The 19,456-nt window shown below is 40.0% G+C and overlaps 1 protein-coding gene and 1 pseudogene across 2 annotated transcripts in view; both read right to left on the bottom strand.

Moving 5' to 3' along the window:
* The window catches only part of LOC117303483 (calcyclin-binding protein-like), a 36,400-nt gene extending 19,146 nt beyond the window's left edge, over nucleotides 1-17,254 (bottom strand). Inside the window, exons 1-4 of one of the 2 annotated variants that reach the window (XM_033787701.1) lie at nucleotides 17,234-17,254; nucleotides 16,902-16,966; nucleotides 14,406-14,622; nucleotides 13,731-13,827 (exon numbers count right to left, since the gene is read on the bottom strand). In XM_033787701.1, the coding sequence (XP_033643592.1) occupies nucleotides 13,731-13,827; nucleotides 14,406-14,622; nucleotides 16,902-16,919 (332 nt within the window). In that variant the 5' untranslated portion in view covers nucleotides 16,920-16,966; nucleotides 17,234-17,254. Of the gene's footprint in view, nucleotides 1-13,730; nucleotides 13,828-14,405; nucleotides 14,623-16,901 lie in introns of both variants that reach the window. The other variant, XM_033787700.1, reaches the window with a different exon arrangement.
* Nucleotides 6,036-7,558, bottom strand: LOC117303482 (annotated as a pseudogene).
* Nucleotides 17,255-19,456: the final 2,202 nt, after the last annotated feature.

Raw genomic sequence — 19,456 nt, 5'->3', positions numbered from 1 at the left:
CAATGTATGACTCAACGTATGGTTGCTGGCATGGTAAATGCGGATGTACATGTTTACATGTACATGTACACACGTATGCTCCACGCCATGACGACATTGGAGAAGAATTGCTACGCGACCGACATCTTCCGTGCTATCTTACAGTCTGACATTTCACGATAGCAGTATCCTTACATATCATGATTTAAAGGCACTGGACACTGTTGGTAATTACTCGAAATAAGTGTTAAGCATGGTATGACCGAGCAATGGAGAGCTGTTGATAGTATAAAACATTGCGAGAAACGGCTCCCTCTGAAGTAACGTAGTTTTTGAGAAAGAGGTCACTTCTCACTCAAGTAATAAAATACTTCAGGCCTGAATGATTTTTTAGACACATGACAATTCATTATTCTCTTGCAACTTCGAAGACCAACTGAGTCAAAATTTTCACAGGTTTGTACTTAATGCGTTATTTGTTAAGTGAAATTACTGGTCTTTGACAACTACCAAACGTGTCCTGTGCTTAAAGATCATGCAAGTCCAACAAAACATATAAACAGATTGAAGATAAATTCGGGAAATGACGTCGTAATTGTAACATTTTAGCGGGATAGTATTTGGGAAGGATGGGTGAAAATTTCAGACCACGTCTGGCCGCAGTGATGCCTAGGTGACCATGTACTGAATTTATAATCTAATACAACGTGAACAATTTTAGAATTCGAGCGGATCCCTTCGTGAAAAAATATTCCATCAATTCCACCGAAAAAAATAAGCATCAAGAAATATTAATTGTGAGTAAAGATGTCTACTCACCATGATGCTTGGTTGTGTGGGAGATCAAGTAAGAATCCTTGAGAAAATGTTCAAGATTTCTGTATAATGCGGCAATTTCCTCACTTCGATTTCAACACGATGTTGCTTCGATGTAGCTCTGTCGTGCAATAATAATGTTATGTGCAAGCCGCGCCTTATAATGACATAGCCAACCATCAATAACATGCTCTGATTGGCTGAGAACGGTTGCTCACGGCAACCGTTGGAAATTTGGTTCTGGGTGATTGTGTTGTGGGATTGTCCCGCCAAATTGTGGTCCTTTGTGGACTGTTGTGATACTGTTGTGTCAATGACCTTGACTGAGTTTATGTACGGGGAATTTTACCAATTTATGACAGATCCCTGGCCCATTTATATACAATCCGTATGTGAAATAATAATAAATAAAAAGAAAAAAAAAAAAAAAGAATGAGAAATCAATAAATACAAATGCTGACATAATAATAAATGTTTAGTTTTTAAATAATTATTACTAGATCTACCTATCTTTGGTGGATTGTTTCGTGCAACGCCTTAAAAAAACTTTTCGAATCTATATAAAATCCGTTCATAGGCAAAATATACCTTTGTTCTCTTTGGAACCGTCCGGTTGTTTTAATCCTATATAAACAAAAAGATATAGGGCATACATTTAAACTAAGCTGTGAAGGTTTCATATAAGTAGGATTTGAAACTTTGCATGGTGGAAATAAGATATAGAAGAGTTTGGGGTAACACCATGTAATGACTATCTCTAAATGAGTTGGGGTGGTTCTGAAAAGAACCGTTGGTTTAACTCTCGGTTAAACCGTTGGAGTTAAACCAACGGTTCTTTTCAGACCCACCCCAACTCATTTAGAGATAGTCATTACATGGTGTTACCGCAAACTCTTCTATAAGGTTTCATATAATAAGGTGTTATTTTTATTTTATTTTATTTTTTCAGTGGGCAGAACATCTGGAACGCTCAAGTCCACGCATGCAGGAAGAATAATCAGTAGGTGGAACACAATCTGAGAAAGATTTCATGCAGAAACATTTCTCATATTTCTCTGTTTTTGAATTCCTCCCTCTTAACAAACAATCCTTTAAAGGCAGTGGACACTATTATGGTAAAAGTCTTCACAGTTGTGGTGGATCTCAACATATACATGAACAAACAAACCTGTGAAAATTTGAGCTCAATCGGTCATCGAACTTGCAAGACATTATAATGAAAGAAAAACACCCTTGTCACACAAAGTTGTGTGCTTTCAGATGCTTGATTTCGAGACCTCAAATTCAAGTGCGTAGTAAATTACTTCTTTCTCGAAAACTATGGCACTTCAGAGGGAGCCATTTCTCACAATGTTGAATACCATCAACCTCTCCCCATTACTCGTAATCAAGAGAGGTTTATAATGATAATTATTTTGAGTAATTACCAATAGTGTCCACTGCCTTTAAAGGGAATCGCTCCACAACATACTCATTCCAGTATGCTTTGTTTTGAAAGGGCAAGAGCAACAAAGCATTTTCGTCTTGGTAAAGGGCACCTTATGAGAAAATTGCAATGTTATACTGCAGTGACCAGTGGGCATGGAGGCAATCTCCTTCGCTGAAATATCAGGCATGTATGTTAAAGGCAGTGGACACTATTGGTAATTATTATTAAAAGTAATTATTAGCATAAAACCTTTCTTGGTAGTGAGTAATGGGGAGCTGTTGATAGTATAAAACATTGTGAGAAACGGCTCCCTCTGAAATGGAGTACTTTTCGAGAAAGAAGTAATTTTGAACGAATTTGATATCGAAACCTCAAATTAAGAATTTGAGGTCTCGAAATCAAGCATCTGAAAGCACACAACTTCGTGTGACAAGGGTGTTTCTTGTTTTATTATTGTCTCGCAACTTCGATGACCGATTGAGCTCAAATTTTCACAGGTTTGTTATTTCATGCATATGTTGAGATGCACCTAGTGAGAAGACTGGTCTTTGACAATTACCAATAGTGTCCAGTGTCTTTAAACATCATCAACAGAAGCGGTGTTTTTATCAAGTAAGTTTTATTGCCATTTATGTTTGGAGTAATTACCAACAGTATAAATTCCTTTAAATCTAAATTTTCGGGTCAAATCGGCAAAAAATCGTACCTGTAGCACCTGTAAGTTTTTTGTCATTTTGCTTTGTCCCGCTTGTGCGGTTCACACGACCTAAAATATGCTTCCATTATTGTAACAATGACCTTCATATACAAATCTATAGGGATTATTTTTTCATGGTTGTTTATTCATGACGCCCTAAGCCGACAACCATCTGACGTTTCGAGCATGCGATGAAGGTCATTCAACAAAGAAACAAATATTTTATTTTGTAAACACTTTCCAATTTGATCTACGTTTCTTTAAAGGTGGGTTTAGTTGTTCTGATATTTTGTTGTAGCCTTCGATAACGTTTATTTGTGTAGAATTTTGTTTAGTATAGTATTCGTATAGCTTGCTGTCCCAACATAGGCCCACAGTGGGTTTGTACGTACACGATAAGTTATAGTGTACGTACACGCTATGATAGAGATTAGTGTATTCATGTAGCGGCAAAACGCTTCCGTAGTATGAAGTTTACAACAGCTAATTCCCAATTTCAACACCGACACAAAACTCGGGTGGGTATCGAACCCACGACCTTTGCAGTTCACAGAGCTAGGGAAAGTATACTGGGTGCGTTCGATTAGCTTCCTTGGGTCAATCCCGCGTTGCTCATTCGGATGAGCCCCTGATAAAACCAAAGCTAATCGAACGATCACACTCGCCCCCTCGTGGTGACGTCATGAACCTCAGGCCAGCCCCAAGTGACCCACTCCACAAGCAGGGCACTGGGGGCTGACCCGGGTGAGCCCCTGGAACGACGTCAAAGCTTTTCGAACGTACCGGGGCAGACCGGGGTCGACCCGGGGAAGCTAATCGAACGTACCCACTGTGTATATACAGTGTTTACTAACATACACCGTTGTATTTGGGTAAAACCAAAATTACTATTCTTTATACCCGATGCAAAAAAAAAAAAAAACGTTTTGTTGCCTCAAAACTACTTTATTTTGACAACTTACTTAACGTGATTATCTCAGTATGCATCATCGGTAAAATAAAATAAAATAAATCGGTCACATTTAGCGATAAGCAAGTCCCGTATGATTTTATATATTCTCTCGAGAAAATGGTTGGTTTGCATCAAGCCAGTTTCATAAAGCCTGTAAGCACAACAACTCGCTAAACACAGAATAGTATTACTTAGCAGAACCAGGTTACCAGCCCAGGGGTGGATTTCACAAAGAGTTAGGACCAGTCTTATCTCGAGTTAGGACCAGTTACTCGTCCTAAATTAGGACTAACCATGCAATTTGTATATCTCCTAGGACTAGTCCTAAGTTAGGACTAGTCCTAACTCTTTGTGAAATCGACCCCTGATTAAATTAAGTTTGCATTGTTGTGCCTGGTGCTCGACTCAACTTATGCTTAGCATAAATTTGTCAAGCAGTATTTTCTCCTGAAGACGAGCAGACTATACTGTTCGAAATATCGAGACCAAACCGGCTCTTTGTTGGAGCCAACACCACACAAAATAGATTCACACATGGTTGTATCCGCAAGTTTACTCTTTTCTCTTAGTTTCTTCCTGTTTATCCACACCATGCAAGGCTTTAAACATTGCTTACAGTGTTTTCTGCTTAACAGCTTTTATTAAATTGGGCCTTGTTAATAACCCAACCATGCTAATCGCTATACATTAAAACCAGACATGGCGCCTGCTGCTCGTGGCTGATTTGGGTGTGGAGAATTTTCCTTCTCTGTGATTTGGTTACAGATCGACGATTTTGAAGAAAAAAATATGTTCACATATCAATGATTTTGAAATAACACGTTGAAGGTTATATGCCTAGTGTAATATGCCTGTGATTTCTTTTCACAGAACTCGACGAACTGAGGTTTTTAACTCCATAAAATGGCCGACCGTGTTAGTTCGGAAAGTAAAAGGAAAACCACGCAATTTCGAGGCATATTGGTTTGGATTATTATAAGTTATATTCTGCTTTTAAAATAACTTTCTAATCATATCAATTTGATAACAAACTGTTTTAAACGCTTCCAATGGAGCCAACTCGACCGATCCAAGGCAACGTGTTCCTTTAAACTAAGTGAAACTTAAACTTGTTAATTAATTATAATTGCATATAGACATGTTGAAGCCAAAGGTATGGTGACCTCGAAAGGACATCACAGATGTTGTGAACTTTATTGTTAAAAAGTTGAACATGGTAGCAATGCTGGTGAGGCAAGTTGTACAACAACCTTTGGCGAGAAGTCAAGGGTCGCGGGAAGAAGGACAAATTTCCTACTTTTTCAAAATGACTACAACATCTGGGTAGGCCAGTTCTGCTGAATCTGCTGTTTACAGGGAATGTACACGTTCTGTAGTTACTCAAAACAAATATTAACTTAAAAACTGACTGACTTGGTAACGAGAATCGGAGAGCTGTTGGTAGTATAAAACATTGTGAGAAATGACTTCTTCTGAGTACTTAGTTTTTGAGAAAGAGGTAAATGCTTACTAAAATAATAAAGACTTCTACATTCTTATCTGAAGCACCCAAATTCGTCCAACAATATTGTTATTTCTTTCATCATTTCCTCGCAACTTCGATGACCAATTGAGCCCAAATTTTAACATGCTTCAAATTGTATGGTTATGATGGGATACACAAGTGAGAAGACTGGTCTGTGACAATTACCAACGTGTACCTTCCCTTAACTTCAATGAAACTTCTCTATTTGTGACATTGTAGTTATACTTAGGTGTGGGTTCATTCGCATGTCACTAGGACCGTGTGGAAAATTGGCTCGGTCAAGACCCATTGACACGTGTAAACAAGAACCACACAATTTTGAAATGTATTTTGGTGGCGAAAACCAATGTGATGTTGCAAGATTGTTTCAAACACATTAAAACCAAGGACCAATAACAAAAGAGGACGATAGAGTCCAAGGGTCGGAAAAGTTCCACAGCTCTTGGAAAACGTGTACAAAACCAATGGAAGATGTTTCAAAAAAGAGTGGGACAATAGGAGGTCCACGGTTGCAGGCATAAACAAGCTTTGGAGTGAATTTCTACTCATCTGTTTATACCATTAGGAAAGAAAGATCTCCGAACAAAGTTGTAAAAAAGAACTCTCCTTTGAGTACAGTCGAGTTTTTCATTTGAGAAAAGATTTTGTTGGGTTGAAGTTCTGCAAGGTTTGGGAGGTGTCTAATATTCCTCGCCTTCGTCTTCTTCCTCACCGTCAGCAGAGTCGAGTCCGACCTCTTCGTAGTCCTTCTCCAGGGCAGCCAGATCCTCACGAGCCTCAGAGAACTCACCCTCCTCCATACCCTCTCCTACGTACAGTGAACGAAGGCACGCTTGGCGTACATCAGATCAAACTTGTGATCCAGACGAGCCCAGGCCTCAGCGATGGCAGTGGTGTTGCTCAGCATGCAGACGGCACGCTGCACCTTGGCCAGATCGCCACCTGGCACCGTGGTAGGAGGCTGGTAGTTGATGCCCACCTTGAAGCCAGTTGGACACCAGTCGACGAACTGGATGGTTCGCTTGGTCTTGATGGTTGCGATGGCAGCGTTGACATCCTTGGGGACGACATCACCGCGGAAGAGAAGGCAGCAAGCCATGTACTTGCCGTGACGGGGATCGCACTTCACCATCTGGTTTGCGGGCTCGAAGCAGGCATTGGTGATCTCTGCAACGGTCAACTGCTCATGGTAGGCCTTCTCGGCAGAGATGACTGGGGCGTAGGTAGCAAGAGGAAAGTGAATACGTGGGTAGGGCCCAAGTTGGTCTGGAACTCTGTCAAGTCGACGTTGAGGGCACCATCAAAGCGAAGTGAGGCAGTGATGGAGGACACGATCTGACCAATGAGACGGTTAAGGTTGGTGTAGGTCGGTCTCTCGATGTCGAGGTTGCGACGGCAGATGTCGTAGATGGCCTCGTGTCGACCATGAAGGCACAGTCGGAGTGCTCAAGGGTGGTGTGAGTGGTGAGGATAGAGTTGTAAGGCTCTACTACAGCTGTAGAGATCTGTGGGGCAGGGTAGATGGCAAACTCAAGCTTGGACTTCTTGCCGTAGTCGACGGAGAGACGCTCCATCAACAGGGATGTGAAGCCAGAGCCGGTACCACCACCGAAGCTGTGGAAGATGAGGAAACCCTGAAGACCGGTGCACTGGTCAGCCAGCTTTCGAAGTCTGTCTAGGACCTGATCAATGAGCTCTTTTCCGACGGTGTAGTGACCTCTGGCGTAGTTGTTAGCGGCATCCTCTTTGCCTGTGAATCAGCTGCTCAGGGTGGAAGAGCTGGCGGTATGTTCCAGTTCGGACCTCATCTGTAAAATTACAACAAAGAAGATTGTTGTTACTCAAATGTCACTATAATTAAAACAAGTGTATGAAAAGGACAGGGTTTGTGGTTTGGTTTATATTAAACAGGTTATCACCAACTTGTGATAATCATGCTTACCAACGACAGTTGGCTCCAAGTCAACAAAGACGGCACGTGGGACATGCTTGCCGGAACCGGTCTCACTGAAAAAGGTGTTGAAGGAGTCGTCTCCACCTCCGATGGTCTTGTCACTTGGCATCTGACCATCAGGCTGGATGCCGTGCTCAAGACAGTACAACTCCCAGCAGGCATTGCCCATCTGGACTCCGGCCTGGCCGACATGGATAGAGATACATTCACGCTGGAAGAGAGAGTAACGTCAGAAACAACTTGTTCATTAGCATACCAAAATGGTTTGAGGGAAAATATATTGTATCCTTTTGATAATTATTTATCAAGTAATCCATAAAGGAAACAGGCAGGATAAGTTGTTAAGAAACTGTGACTACAGCAGGATTTGAACCAGCGACCCCCCGATTGAAGTACATGTGCTCTACAAACTAATCTCTAGTCAAAATGATGAATGACAAATGAATGAATAAATATACAATACAATACAGCACAACACAACACCATACAATACAATACAATACAATACAATACAATACAATACAATGCAATAAATTAAAACATATTACAATGCATTATAATAATAAAATACAATGCAATGCAATACAATACAATACAATACAATACAATACAATACAATACAATACAATACAATACAATACAATACAATACAATACAATACAATACAATACAAAACAATACAAAACAAAACAAAACAAAACAAAACAAAACAAAACAAAACAAAACAAAACAAAACAAAACAAAACAAAACAAAACAAAACAAAACAATACAATACAATACGATGCAATACAATACAATACAGTACAATACAATACACTACAACACAATACAATATAACACAAAACAATACAATGTAATACAAGGTAATACAAAACAATACATTACAATACCATGTAATACAATAATATTAATAATAATATTGAAAATGTATATTGCGCCCCTTACATACAAAATGATCAAAGGCGAAGGGAGAACATCTCGAGCGACTTGAGTCAGTACTCACACGGCTGCAGCAGCATGGTTTGAAACTAAAGCCGTCCAAATGCCATCTTTTTCGTTCCTCTGTGAAGTACCTCGGTCATGTGATCTCGGCAGCAGGCGTTGAGACCGACCCAGATAAAACTGCTGCCTTGAAGACTTGGCCAGTTCCCAGTAACCACCAGGAAGTTCGATCCTTCCTGGGATTCGCTGGATACTACCGCCGATTCATTGCAGGGTACTCCAATATAGCCAAACCCCTTCATGCCCTTACGGTGGGCCTCCCAATGAAGAAAGGTGTTGGCCGTTCCCACAAGCCCAAACCCCCTCCTTTCACCTGGACCCCAAATTGTCAACATGCTTTTGAATACCTGATCACACAACTAACAGAGGCACCTGCCTTGGCTTATGCTGATTTTAGTCAACCCTTCATCCTTCATACTGATGCCAGTGTCACTGGTCTTGGTGCAGCGCTGTATCAAATGCAGGATGGACGGGAACGAGTTGTTGCTTATGCAAGCAGAGGTCTCTCAAAGAGCGAAGCAAACTACCCTGCCCATAAACTTGAGTTCTTAGCTCTGAAGTGGGCCGTAACAGATAAGTTTCATGATTATCTTTATGGGACTAGTTTTAGAGTGGTGACAGACAACAATCCTCTAACTTATGTGCTCACGACTGCCAAGTTAGATGCAACTGGACATCGTTGGCTCGCTGCCCTGTCTGCATATAATTTCACATTGGAGTACAGGAGTGGCAAGCTCAATGGTGATGCAGATGGCCTGTCTCGTCGCCCCCACCATGAGACTGCAGCTAATTCACAGACTGTTCCTGTTGAAGCTGTAAAAGCTGTAGTGGGCTCACACGGTGTTTACCTTGCCAACTCAGCCGAGTCACCCACCCCATTTGTAGAGACTCTAGCCCTGCAAGGCTCAGCTGTCCCACCAGAAATCGATGATCCCCCACTATGGCCTGGCCAAAGTCCCATTCCTCAGGTGTCCACCGAGGAGTGGCGACAGTATCAACGTGAAGATCCTACCATTGGGAAGATCGTTCGATACATGGAGGAAGGACAATGTCCCCAGGGGAAGTTGAGACATCGAGAAAGTCGTGATGTTGTTGCAATCCTACGGGACTGGGACAAACTCACATTTCGAGGTGGTGTCCTGTACCGCCAACGTACAGAGAAAAATGGTGGTAGAATTTTCCAACTTGTTCTCCCCATGCTGTACAGGGATGTTGCTTTCCGTTGTCTTCATGATGAAGCTGGTCACTTTGGTCGTGAGCGGACTCTTGACTTGATCCGTTCTCGATTCTTTTGGCCATACATGGCTTGTGATGTTGATAATAGGATTCGCTCATGCCCCAGATGTATCAGGCGTAAGATGCCCCCAGTTGCTATAAGGACAGCCCCAATGGTAAGCATTACAACTTGTGAACCAATGGAACTGGTGTGCATCGATCATCTTTCCCTCAAAACGACTGGTGGTTCACAAGCGGATATTTTGGTTATCACCGACCATTTTAGCCGTTATGCCCAAGCAATCCCGGTACCAAACCAAACAGCTAAAACTACTGCCCGTGTACTGTTTGACAATTTCTTTGTCCATTATGGATTTCCTGGCAGACTTCATTCTGACCAGGGAAGGGGTTTTGAGTCCGATGTTATACACCAGTTGTGTAAAATAACCGGCATCACTAAGAGTCGAACATCCCCATATCACCCCCAAGGAAATGGTCAAGTCGAACGTTTCAACAGAACATTTCTTGAGATGTTAGGGACATTGCCTGAGGACAAGAAGTCAGTGTGGAAAAAATATGTTGCCCCTCTGGTCCATGCATATAACTCCACCAAGAATGATGCAACTGGTTTCTCACCGTACTTCCTTATGTATGGTAGACATCCAAAGCTTCCAGTCGATATCTTTCTTGGATTGGAACCACGAGAGTCGGCCAATAGAACCCAGGGAGAGTATGCAAAGCAATTGAGACGACGCCTTGCTGATGCATACAACCTGGCCTCAAGTCACTCTGACAAGTCTAACTCCCGTAATAAGGCTCGTCACGACATCAATTTGAGAGCTGCCATCTTACACCCTGGTGACAGAGTTCTGGTTAAGGTTGTCGCTCCCACTGGAAACTACAAGATAGCTGACCGATGGGAACAACATCCTTACAAGGTGGTCAAGCAGGTAAACCCTGATATTCCTGTGTATGTGGTGAAACAAGAGCAAGGTGGAGGTCCTACTCGAACACTCCATAGGAACTTGCTCCTGCCCTTCAACTCGTTGCCACTCCCTGTACCTACTTCCACTGAAGGCACAGCGAGCAAGGCAAAGCAGACACAGGAACCACACCCATCAGAATCTGATACTGAATCGGATGCACCCATAGTAGAAGACTCGGTGTCAGATGACGATGACCCCCCTGCTACGGGTCCCCAGGTCCCCCCTAGACAAAGACCCAGCAGAGTTATAAAGCCCCCTAACCATCTTGGCTTTTCCCTCCAACATGGAATTCCAGAATGGAAGGAAAAGGCAGAGTTTCTTCAATCTTTTATGAGTACCTTCAGTTTAGAGAAAAGTAAGGATGCATGCATTACTGCAATGTTAGGCATTATTACTGCAAAATAGAGCGATTTTTTTTTAAATTTTATTTCTTAGTCATTTTTTTCCCTAGGCATTTTACTTGCGCGAATGGACATGCGTAGCGATTGTTTAAACTTATGTCGGGACGACATTCAGAAAGCAGGCGCGCGTGTAATGGGATGAAATTGCAGCCCCCCTTTTTTTTGTTACCCCTAGTTTACCTATGTCCTGCTCGGACTAGGGCGAGTCTAGGGGTGGGTGGTTGCCTGGTGGTGTGTGATGAGTGGGTGATTGGTAGCAGGCTTTGCAACCAATCACGGCTATTGAGGAAGGGATGTCTCAGGGGTCAGTGCCCAAACCCAAGGAAGTGGTTTGACACTTGGCCACTGGACACCGACAGAGGACGGATAGTGTTAGAATTAACCCTCCAAGTTCCTTCAATAATTACACTTTGCCTCTGTCGGACATCTACGTTGGATTGCGCCAGCCCAGCTTTATCACCACAATAATTGTATATTCATCCCCTGTCCTGCTCTAGGTGAGTTTGATTTTACTTTTATCTTTCTTGTGAGCCTAGCTAGGTTTAAAAGTTAAAGTAAAGATCGGCGTGTCGCGTAACATTTAATTTGAACAATCACTGCATACTTTCAATTGTGTAAGGATAGTGTTTTAGATTTTGATGACTGAAGTTCTAGAAAAGAAGTTCCTTTTTACATGCTCTTATTTTGAATTGCTGATTGTTGACTTGTTGTTTTCCATGCTCTTTTGACTTTTGATGCTTACAAAATGTGAATTGTCATATTACATTTTGTCTCCGTATTATTAAGCTTTTAACTTGATTTATTTAATGTTGGTTTAGTTTCTGCATTATTCAGTACTTATTTGTTTCATGGTTCAATTTCATTGTCTACTTTGCCCAAGACCAGATACTTTTATTAGCGTCTGTTTTATTGAGTGGTTGATTTGTTTGATTCCACCTGTGGATTATTAGAACAACTTATTTCTAATAGTACTTTTTGATATGAGTTTGGCAAGAGACAAAGACTAGTTTTGTATTTGAAGTTTCTTTGATTTAGTTTTATGCATCTTTCTTTCTTGTATTTACTGAAACTATACTTTTCAGCCAGTGATTACTTTTATCATAGTTTTGCTCTATGGTTTCATACATATATCTTTGCTTTTTAACTTCTTGTTTGGTTTTTAATGTTTTGCATTTACGTTTATTTAGACTTCTTTAAAGTTTATCATTGTATATAATACATTGCAGTCAAAACCAATTCCCACGGTTTTTCATTGTTTATTGTAAACATCCTGATTTCATGGCACCAAGGAGTCATTGTTCCATGAAATGTCTTAAATACCACAAACTATGCAAGGGGTGTAGTTTCCCTTAATTGGTTTAAATACCCTGTCCATCATTTTGCCTCAGGCATGCACTGGTCTGGGGAATAGTGTGACCTTTTAGCACCCATACTGCACTGGCTAGTGTAACAGTCTCACACAGCTGTTATTGTTTCACACTTAATTTACTTTCAAGATTAGTGATTTCTGTTAAAGGATTATAAGGTTTATTATTAGGTATTTAATTTTAGTGTAGTTTATATTTTTGAATGGCATAGTATTAATTTTACACTTGGCCACTGGACACCGACAGAGGACGGATAGTGTTAGAATTAACCCTCCAAGTTCCTTCAATAATTACACTTTGCCTCTGTCGGACATCTACGTTGGATTGCGCCAGCCCAGCTTTATCACCACAATAATTGTATATATTCATCCCCTGTCCTGCTCTAGGCCGAATCCAAATCAAGAGAGCCAGCAGGACAGCGTGTCATCAACTGTAGCCTATTTATCTTCACTGCATTTTCGTCATACCCAGTTGTACCAGAACAGTAATCCTGTCCCCTGATCAAGGACAAGGAACTGGTTCTGAAGTCGTCAAGTTTGTCATCGTAATCTTCGCAGCCCCAACATCTTCAACTTTGCTGGAAGAACTTTTTCATTGCCACACCATCTTCAATTCAAGTATCTTCAATTCAAGTTATCGTCAGCATCCGTCCAAGTCCAACACCAACAGATAGGCCATTCATTTATTTTTGTTTTATATTTCCATTGTATAAAATTTCATTGTTATTTTCGTTGCATTTTAATTGTCGAGACCCGCTGGGTTCGTTTTTCTCCTCTTTTGTATTTGAGATTTTATTATTATCTCATTTGCACTGTATAAATACAGCGTTTTAAATTCGCCTCTCCCTTTATAGTAGTCGGGATTTGAATAAAACTTTCTTCATATTTTACAACACCACAAAAACAGCGTGTCCCTTGTAAAATTTATTATGTTTCAGCACAGAGTGCGCTAGCCGCACTCAAACCTGTTACAATAATAATAATAATAACCCGTTTTTATATAGCGCTTTTCACACCCGGAGGGCATCCCAAAGCGCTTCACATTATTACCCCTGGTCACTGGGCCTTAATTCACTCCTTAAACCATCTCAACTCCCTGGTGGGGAGTATGCAGCCTGTGCAACATTAATATGCGCTACTAGAAGGCACTTTACAACATTAATATCCCTATATTCACCAGTCATACATTAGAACCACTCCTCTAACTTTCTCATCTTGCTGATTAGAAACACAAGAGCTGAAGTCCAGCACACTCGACCGCTCGCCCACAACACGCCACAAAGTCTGCCACCAGTCAGCTTTGGTCATCTTCAAAATAAACCTCAACCAGAACAGCACTGGTTGTAAAATCAAGTAATAATTGTAAAATTGATTGCGTGGGTTTTCCCCCCTTTTAGGAGAACTTACTGTTGGGTATATTCCACAGACACACTGGACTCTGGGACGCTTTGTACACCGTTAACTGTGATGTAAAGTTTTACAAACTTGTCTGACTGGTCCCAGCCTGTTGGAAAAGATTAATTTGAAACAAGATGTTAGACAACAACTGGAGGTTTACACATTTTCAAACTCAACTCCAACAAATGAGTTTGTTTGCAAAAATCTTAAAAGGTTTGGTTTTCGTAATTCTTGGGCAAAGTACTAACATGTATGTAAATATCAGGGTTGAGAGTCATTGCTAACAAAAAAGTTTGAAAATGCTAAGGTTTGTTTGAAATGATGCCACGTCCACGTTTTGGTAAACTAAGGAGTTATAGATTCAGAGGAGCTTTTGGGAACAGTGTCTGCAGCACTAGAGAAGTAGACCACACATCAGGATTTCTCTACTATGTGGAAAAAATACTGCCTGATTTTCTTCACTGGGCAGACATAAAAAGTCTGAATTCAGATAAAAGACTGAAAAATCTCATCCCTGATATATTTTGTAAGTGTTTAATTTGGACACCCAGTTTGTAAGTTTTCAGCAAAATTGGTCACCCCAAGTCCTGGCTAAAACACTGGTATGAAATAAACATTGGCTTCAGTGAATGGGTGGAAGTCTGCTGAGGTTTGGAACAAATTTTAAAAAACTTTTTTACACACCATAAGTCTTGATCGTCGTTGTGCTAAGTTGGTCCTTCATTGCCGGTTTCTGCTCCTTTGTTGGTTTTGTGGCTTCACCGCTGCTTATGACGGATGAGAGTTGCAGTTGTGCAATCTCTGCTTCAATACGACTCATCTCAACAGACAGGACGCCCTTAACGCGTTGACGAGCTGCTAAGGGGGTCAGCCGCTTGATCTCCTCAAGATCCAACTTCAACTGTAAAACAAAAAAATGGAAAAAAGTTAAAGACACTGGACACCTTTGGTAATTGTCAAAGACTATTCTTCTCACCTGATGTATCTCAACATCTGCACAAAATAACAAACCTTTGAAAATTTGAACTCAATTGGTCTTGGAAGTTATGAGATAATAATGAAAGAAAAAAACACCTTTGTCACACAAAGTTGTGTGTTTTCAGATGCTTGATTTCGGGATCTTAAAATCTAATTCTGAGGTCTCGAAATAAAATTCAAATATTTTAGCGGATAATTACTTTTCTCACAGTGTTTAATACTATCAATAGGTCAGGCCTCACTCCATTGCTTGTTACCAAGTAAGTTTTGATACCAACAATTATTTTGAGTAGTGTCCACTGCCTTAAAGCCATTGGACCCTTTCGGTTCAGAAAAAAAAGAAAAAGTTCACAGACTTACAAATAACTTACAGGGTTTACAGAAGCGCTGGTGAAAGACTTCTCTTGAAATATTATTCCATGAAATGCTTTACTTTTTGAGAAAACAGCAAAACAATATAAATTATCGTTAACGAGAATTACGGATTTATTTGAAACCCATGTCATGACACGGCGAAACGCGCGGAAACAAGGGTGGGTTTTTCCGTTGTTTTTCACAGGTTTGTTATTTGATATAGAAGTTGTGGTACACAAAGTGTGGGCCTTTGGACAACACTGTTTACCGAAAGGGTCCAATGGCTTTAACATGCTAAAAGACATTTATATTATTATTAATTAATCATCAACCACAAGCCAGACTACGTAACTAAACTAATGGTGACACATTAACAAGCTAAAACTAAATGATGATAAAACTGAATTTCGCATTATAACTCCCAAACATCAACACCATAAAATCATTAATCATAACATCCATGTTGACAGTGCCTCTATTCACGCCTCACCTTGTGCGCGTAATTTGGGAGTTATTTTTGATAACACACTATCCATGGATAAACATGTCAGCAGAATCTGTCAATCGACATACTATTACTTAAGAACTGTTAATACCATTCGAAAAACCTTATCACATAAAACTGCTGCTACTATCATTCAATGGTAATTCCCTATTATACGGAGTTACCGAACACCAGCACCACAAACTACAACTTTTACAAAATGCTGCCGCTCGTGTTTTAACAAAATCTAAAAAACATGATCTTATTACACCTATATTGCAGGAACTTCACTGGCTACCCATTCGACAACGAATTCAATTCAAAATTCTACTTATTGCATTTAAATCTCAGTTCGGCTTGACTCCGTCTTATATTGCAAATCTCCTTGTACCTTATGCCCCCTCTCGCACTCTATGTTCTTCTGCCAAGTCCCTTTTAACTATTCCTAGAACTTCCTCATCATATGGCGATCTACCTTTTCCGCTTGTGCTCCTAAACTTTGGAACGCTTTACCTAATAACATCAGGCGCTGTAGTTCTCTTCCATTGTTTAAAAACTTGCTTAAAACTCATTTATTTAAATCCTCTTACACTTAGCTCGTTACATGTCTTGACAGTAGATTATTCATTGTATAATTTTGTATTATGTTCTACATTTCTTTTTTGTTGTATGTATTGGTTTTTTTGTTCTGCGCCTCGGAATAGGGTCTTGTACACTAGATAGATGGTGCATTATAAATGCATTATTATTATTATTATTATTATTGTTTCTGGGTTTGTTTGTTGATTTGGAATCATCATTTCTTGCACACTTTAACATTCGTTAGAAATAAATGATTATTTAATTAACTCAGGTACAATATTCCTTTCTTCTCTAAAAATGGTTGAAAAAGTGGTGGCTGGTTAGAACAAAATGTCCGTAGCTTGCCATCACTTTCATTCGTTATGAAGTATCTATTATAATCTAAACACCTAATCTACCCTTCTGGCTGCACCAACATGTTCAATTCAATTCAAGACTCAAATGGGAAAAATTCTGAATCCTGCCACCAATTTTTCTATCGTTTTGGCATTTTAAACAAAAGGAATGGAACCTAAACAAAAGGAATATGTCATTATATACACTAAATTATTTCAAAACGAATAAAAAATGGTGGCGGATGGCAGGAAAGATTTTTCTTTTCTTCAAATGAGATATTCCTTTTGTTTGTTTGGGTTTGATAAAAACAAATGAAATGAGTGAAAAATGTGGTGGCAGGTTCATTGATTGATACGGAAATCATTCTCAAAAATTATTTTAAAAAAGAACAAGTAAATGCCCGATGTTTCATCTTTGAATGATTGATGTAATGAGAATTGCCTTACCTGGTCTACTCCGGCCATTGTGAAGTAGCTTTAGTGACAATGTGGACTGACGAATCTTTCTCGATCTGAAACAGACAGTGACCAGAGTGACACTTTGCACTAAAATCTATTGACTCAAAATAAAATGGAAATGACCGACTGACACTGCAGACAAGTTCCAGTCAGTACAAAAATGCCCCCAAATCCAACTGTTGATAACAGAATACCAAAGCAAAAATGTTCCACTGTTTCTCAACTGTATCTCCTTTCAAGCTGAACTTTGTTTCTTGTCGCAAACACGACTTTTCGGTAAAATTGTTGGTGCTTTTTAATTTCAATTGTCACATGCGTACCTTGCTGTTTGTGAAATCATGCAGTAGTCTGGTAATACTAGAATAGTGCAAGTGTATATCGGCTGTACGTCTGGGTAACTGTCCATTATCTTTAAATAGCGCCCTCTCGCAATCAAGAAAGGCAACGTGCTTTTTGGGGCGTTTTTGTCTTGAGTGTGAAAAATTATGTTACCGTAGTTTTAAAATAAGTATTCCGTTAATTTCAAAACCACAATGTTTTGAAAAAAACAACCAAAAACATTGTCTGCGAGTAAATCCCAAAATACAAAGCAGAGGGTTGGGTGCCATGTGACCTAGTAATGTTAGCAGACGACAGTTTTAAAGACTAGAAATCTTTGACACAAGAGGGCGCATGATTAAACCTTGTTTTACCACGTCCCTGATCATTACCTTTTGAAAAATACATAGCCAGAATGACTGGTCTAACTCTGTCATTTTCATCTTTGTCATCATTCTCATATCTTAAAAAAAATTCAAACACATTTGCAAGCAATATTGTCCCCACGAGCAAATTAGTACATCCGCAGAGGGCGCTATTTTAGAAGCGTGAGGACAAACTTTGAGTGGCACCTTGTTTTCGCCAGCATCTTTCAAATCACAAAATGGAAGCCTGCCACCGAATACGAACAAGTCTACATTCCTTGAAGAAATGAATTTTCAAGATCCGTAGATTTAGAGACAATTTTTCGTTCACACCCAAGGCAATCAGAACCCGTGGTAGTAGCATGTGGGGTATAAGAATGCCTGTAAAATAAATACTTTAACCACGGGGCAATAAACTAGTTTCTTGTCCATTTTGGCAGAACTTCTATTATTTTATAAGTTTAGCCATCGGCAGAATTGACTAATACACATTCATGTAGGCGTACTCCTCTCCGAACCATAACAAAACTTGAGACTTTGTATAACCATATAGGGGAGGCTTTACCAAAATTTGCAAGAAGTTGTGGCATCGGGCCGGCCGGAATAACTTTGTGGTATTTTTTTGTATCTCTGTGTGGAATGGGATTCCAGAGCTAGGTTCCATATCACTGACCTATGCGACAAACTCACTATAATCCTATCCTCCATTGGTTGGTTTGTTGGTTGGTAGTTTGATTCGTTGGTTGTTTGGTTGGTTGTTTGGTTGGTTGTTTGGTTGGTTGTTTGGTTGGTTGGTTGGTTGGTTGGTTGGTTTGTTGGTTGGTTTGTTGTTTGATTGGCTGGTTGGTTGGTTGGTTGTTTGATTCGTTGGTTGTTTGGTTGGTTGGTTGGTTGGTTGGTTGTTTGATTGATTGGTTGTTTGTTGGTTGGTTGACTGGTTGGTTGGTTGGTTTATTGGTTGATGTTATTGTTGCTATTTAAATTGTAGTTTTTGTTTGTTCTGTTCGTTGCGACGGTAGGGTGGTGGTGGTGGGGGGGGGGGCAGTTCCCCTTGCTACATGGGCCCATAAACCTCTCTACTCTGGCCATCGTCCACCCCTGGATCGTCTACACGCCTACGGATAATTCACCACAGATAGAAGCTTCTTTGTAGTTTATTCGTAATTTTATTACGCAACCAGCTGCTTTTAACGAAATAATTCCCTCCAAAAACAAAATGCTGGTTGCTCACTACCTGTTTTTGAAACAACATTCTGTGCAATGACCACAACATAAATCCAAAACCATTAGAACCGCTAGATCTCCACAGATTGATTGAACTAAACCATGTGATGGATTTAGGATTTGGGTACTTTTTAAAAATGTCCATAGATTTACATTAAACTTACAGGGTTTAAAGATAATGATAGTGGAAAGCTTCCCATCAAATATTACTTACTGACGTGCTGTAGTTTTTGAGAAATTAGTAAAACAATGTCATGATAATACGTTTGTAAAAGATTAACATAATTTTCGTCTCATGAGACGAAAAGTATTTTCATGACATTGTTTTACTCATTTCCCAAAAAACTACAGCACCTCAGCACGTAATATTTTCAGGGAAGCTTTCTACTATCATTATCTTCAAACTGTGTAAGTTTAGGTAAATCTGTGGACATTGTGTTTTTTGTCCTACAAAAGTTATATAGACCCTGGCAAACTTCTAACCAATACTATAACCAGGGGTGAGAGTTATTACTAACGAAAAAGTCTGAAACTTGGATACAAATTCAAAGGTATGTTGAAATGATGTCATTTCTACTGTTTGGTAACCCCTGGGGTTATAGATTCCAAGGAGCTTTTGGGAACAGTATCCAAAGC

The sequence above is a fragment of the Asterias rubens genome, chromosome 19 (genome assembly GCF_902459465.1).
Source record: "Asterias rubens chromosome 19, eAstRub1.3, whole genome shotgun sequence".
Lineage (NCBI taxonomy): Eukaryota > Metazoa > Echinodermata > Asteroidea > Forcipulatida > Asteriidae > Asterias > Asterias rubens.
Note: the sequence above shows the minus strand (reverse complement) of the source record. Positions and strands in the feature narration are given on the sequence as shown.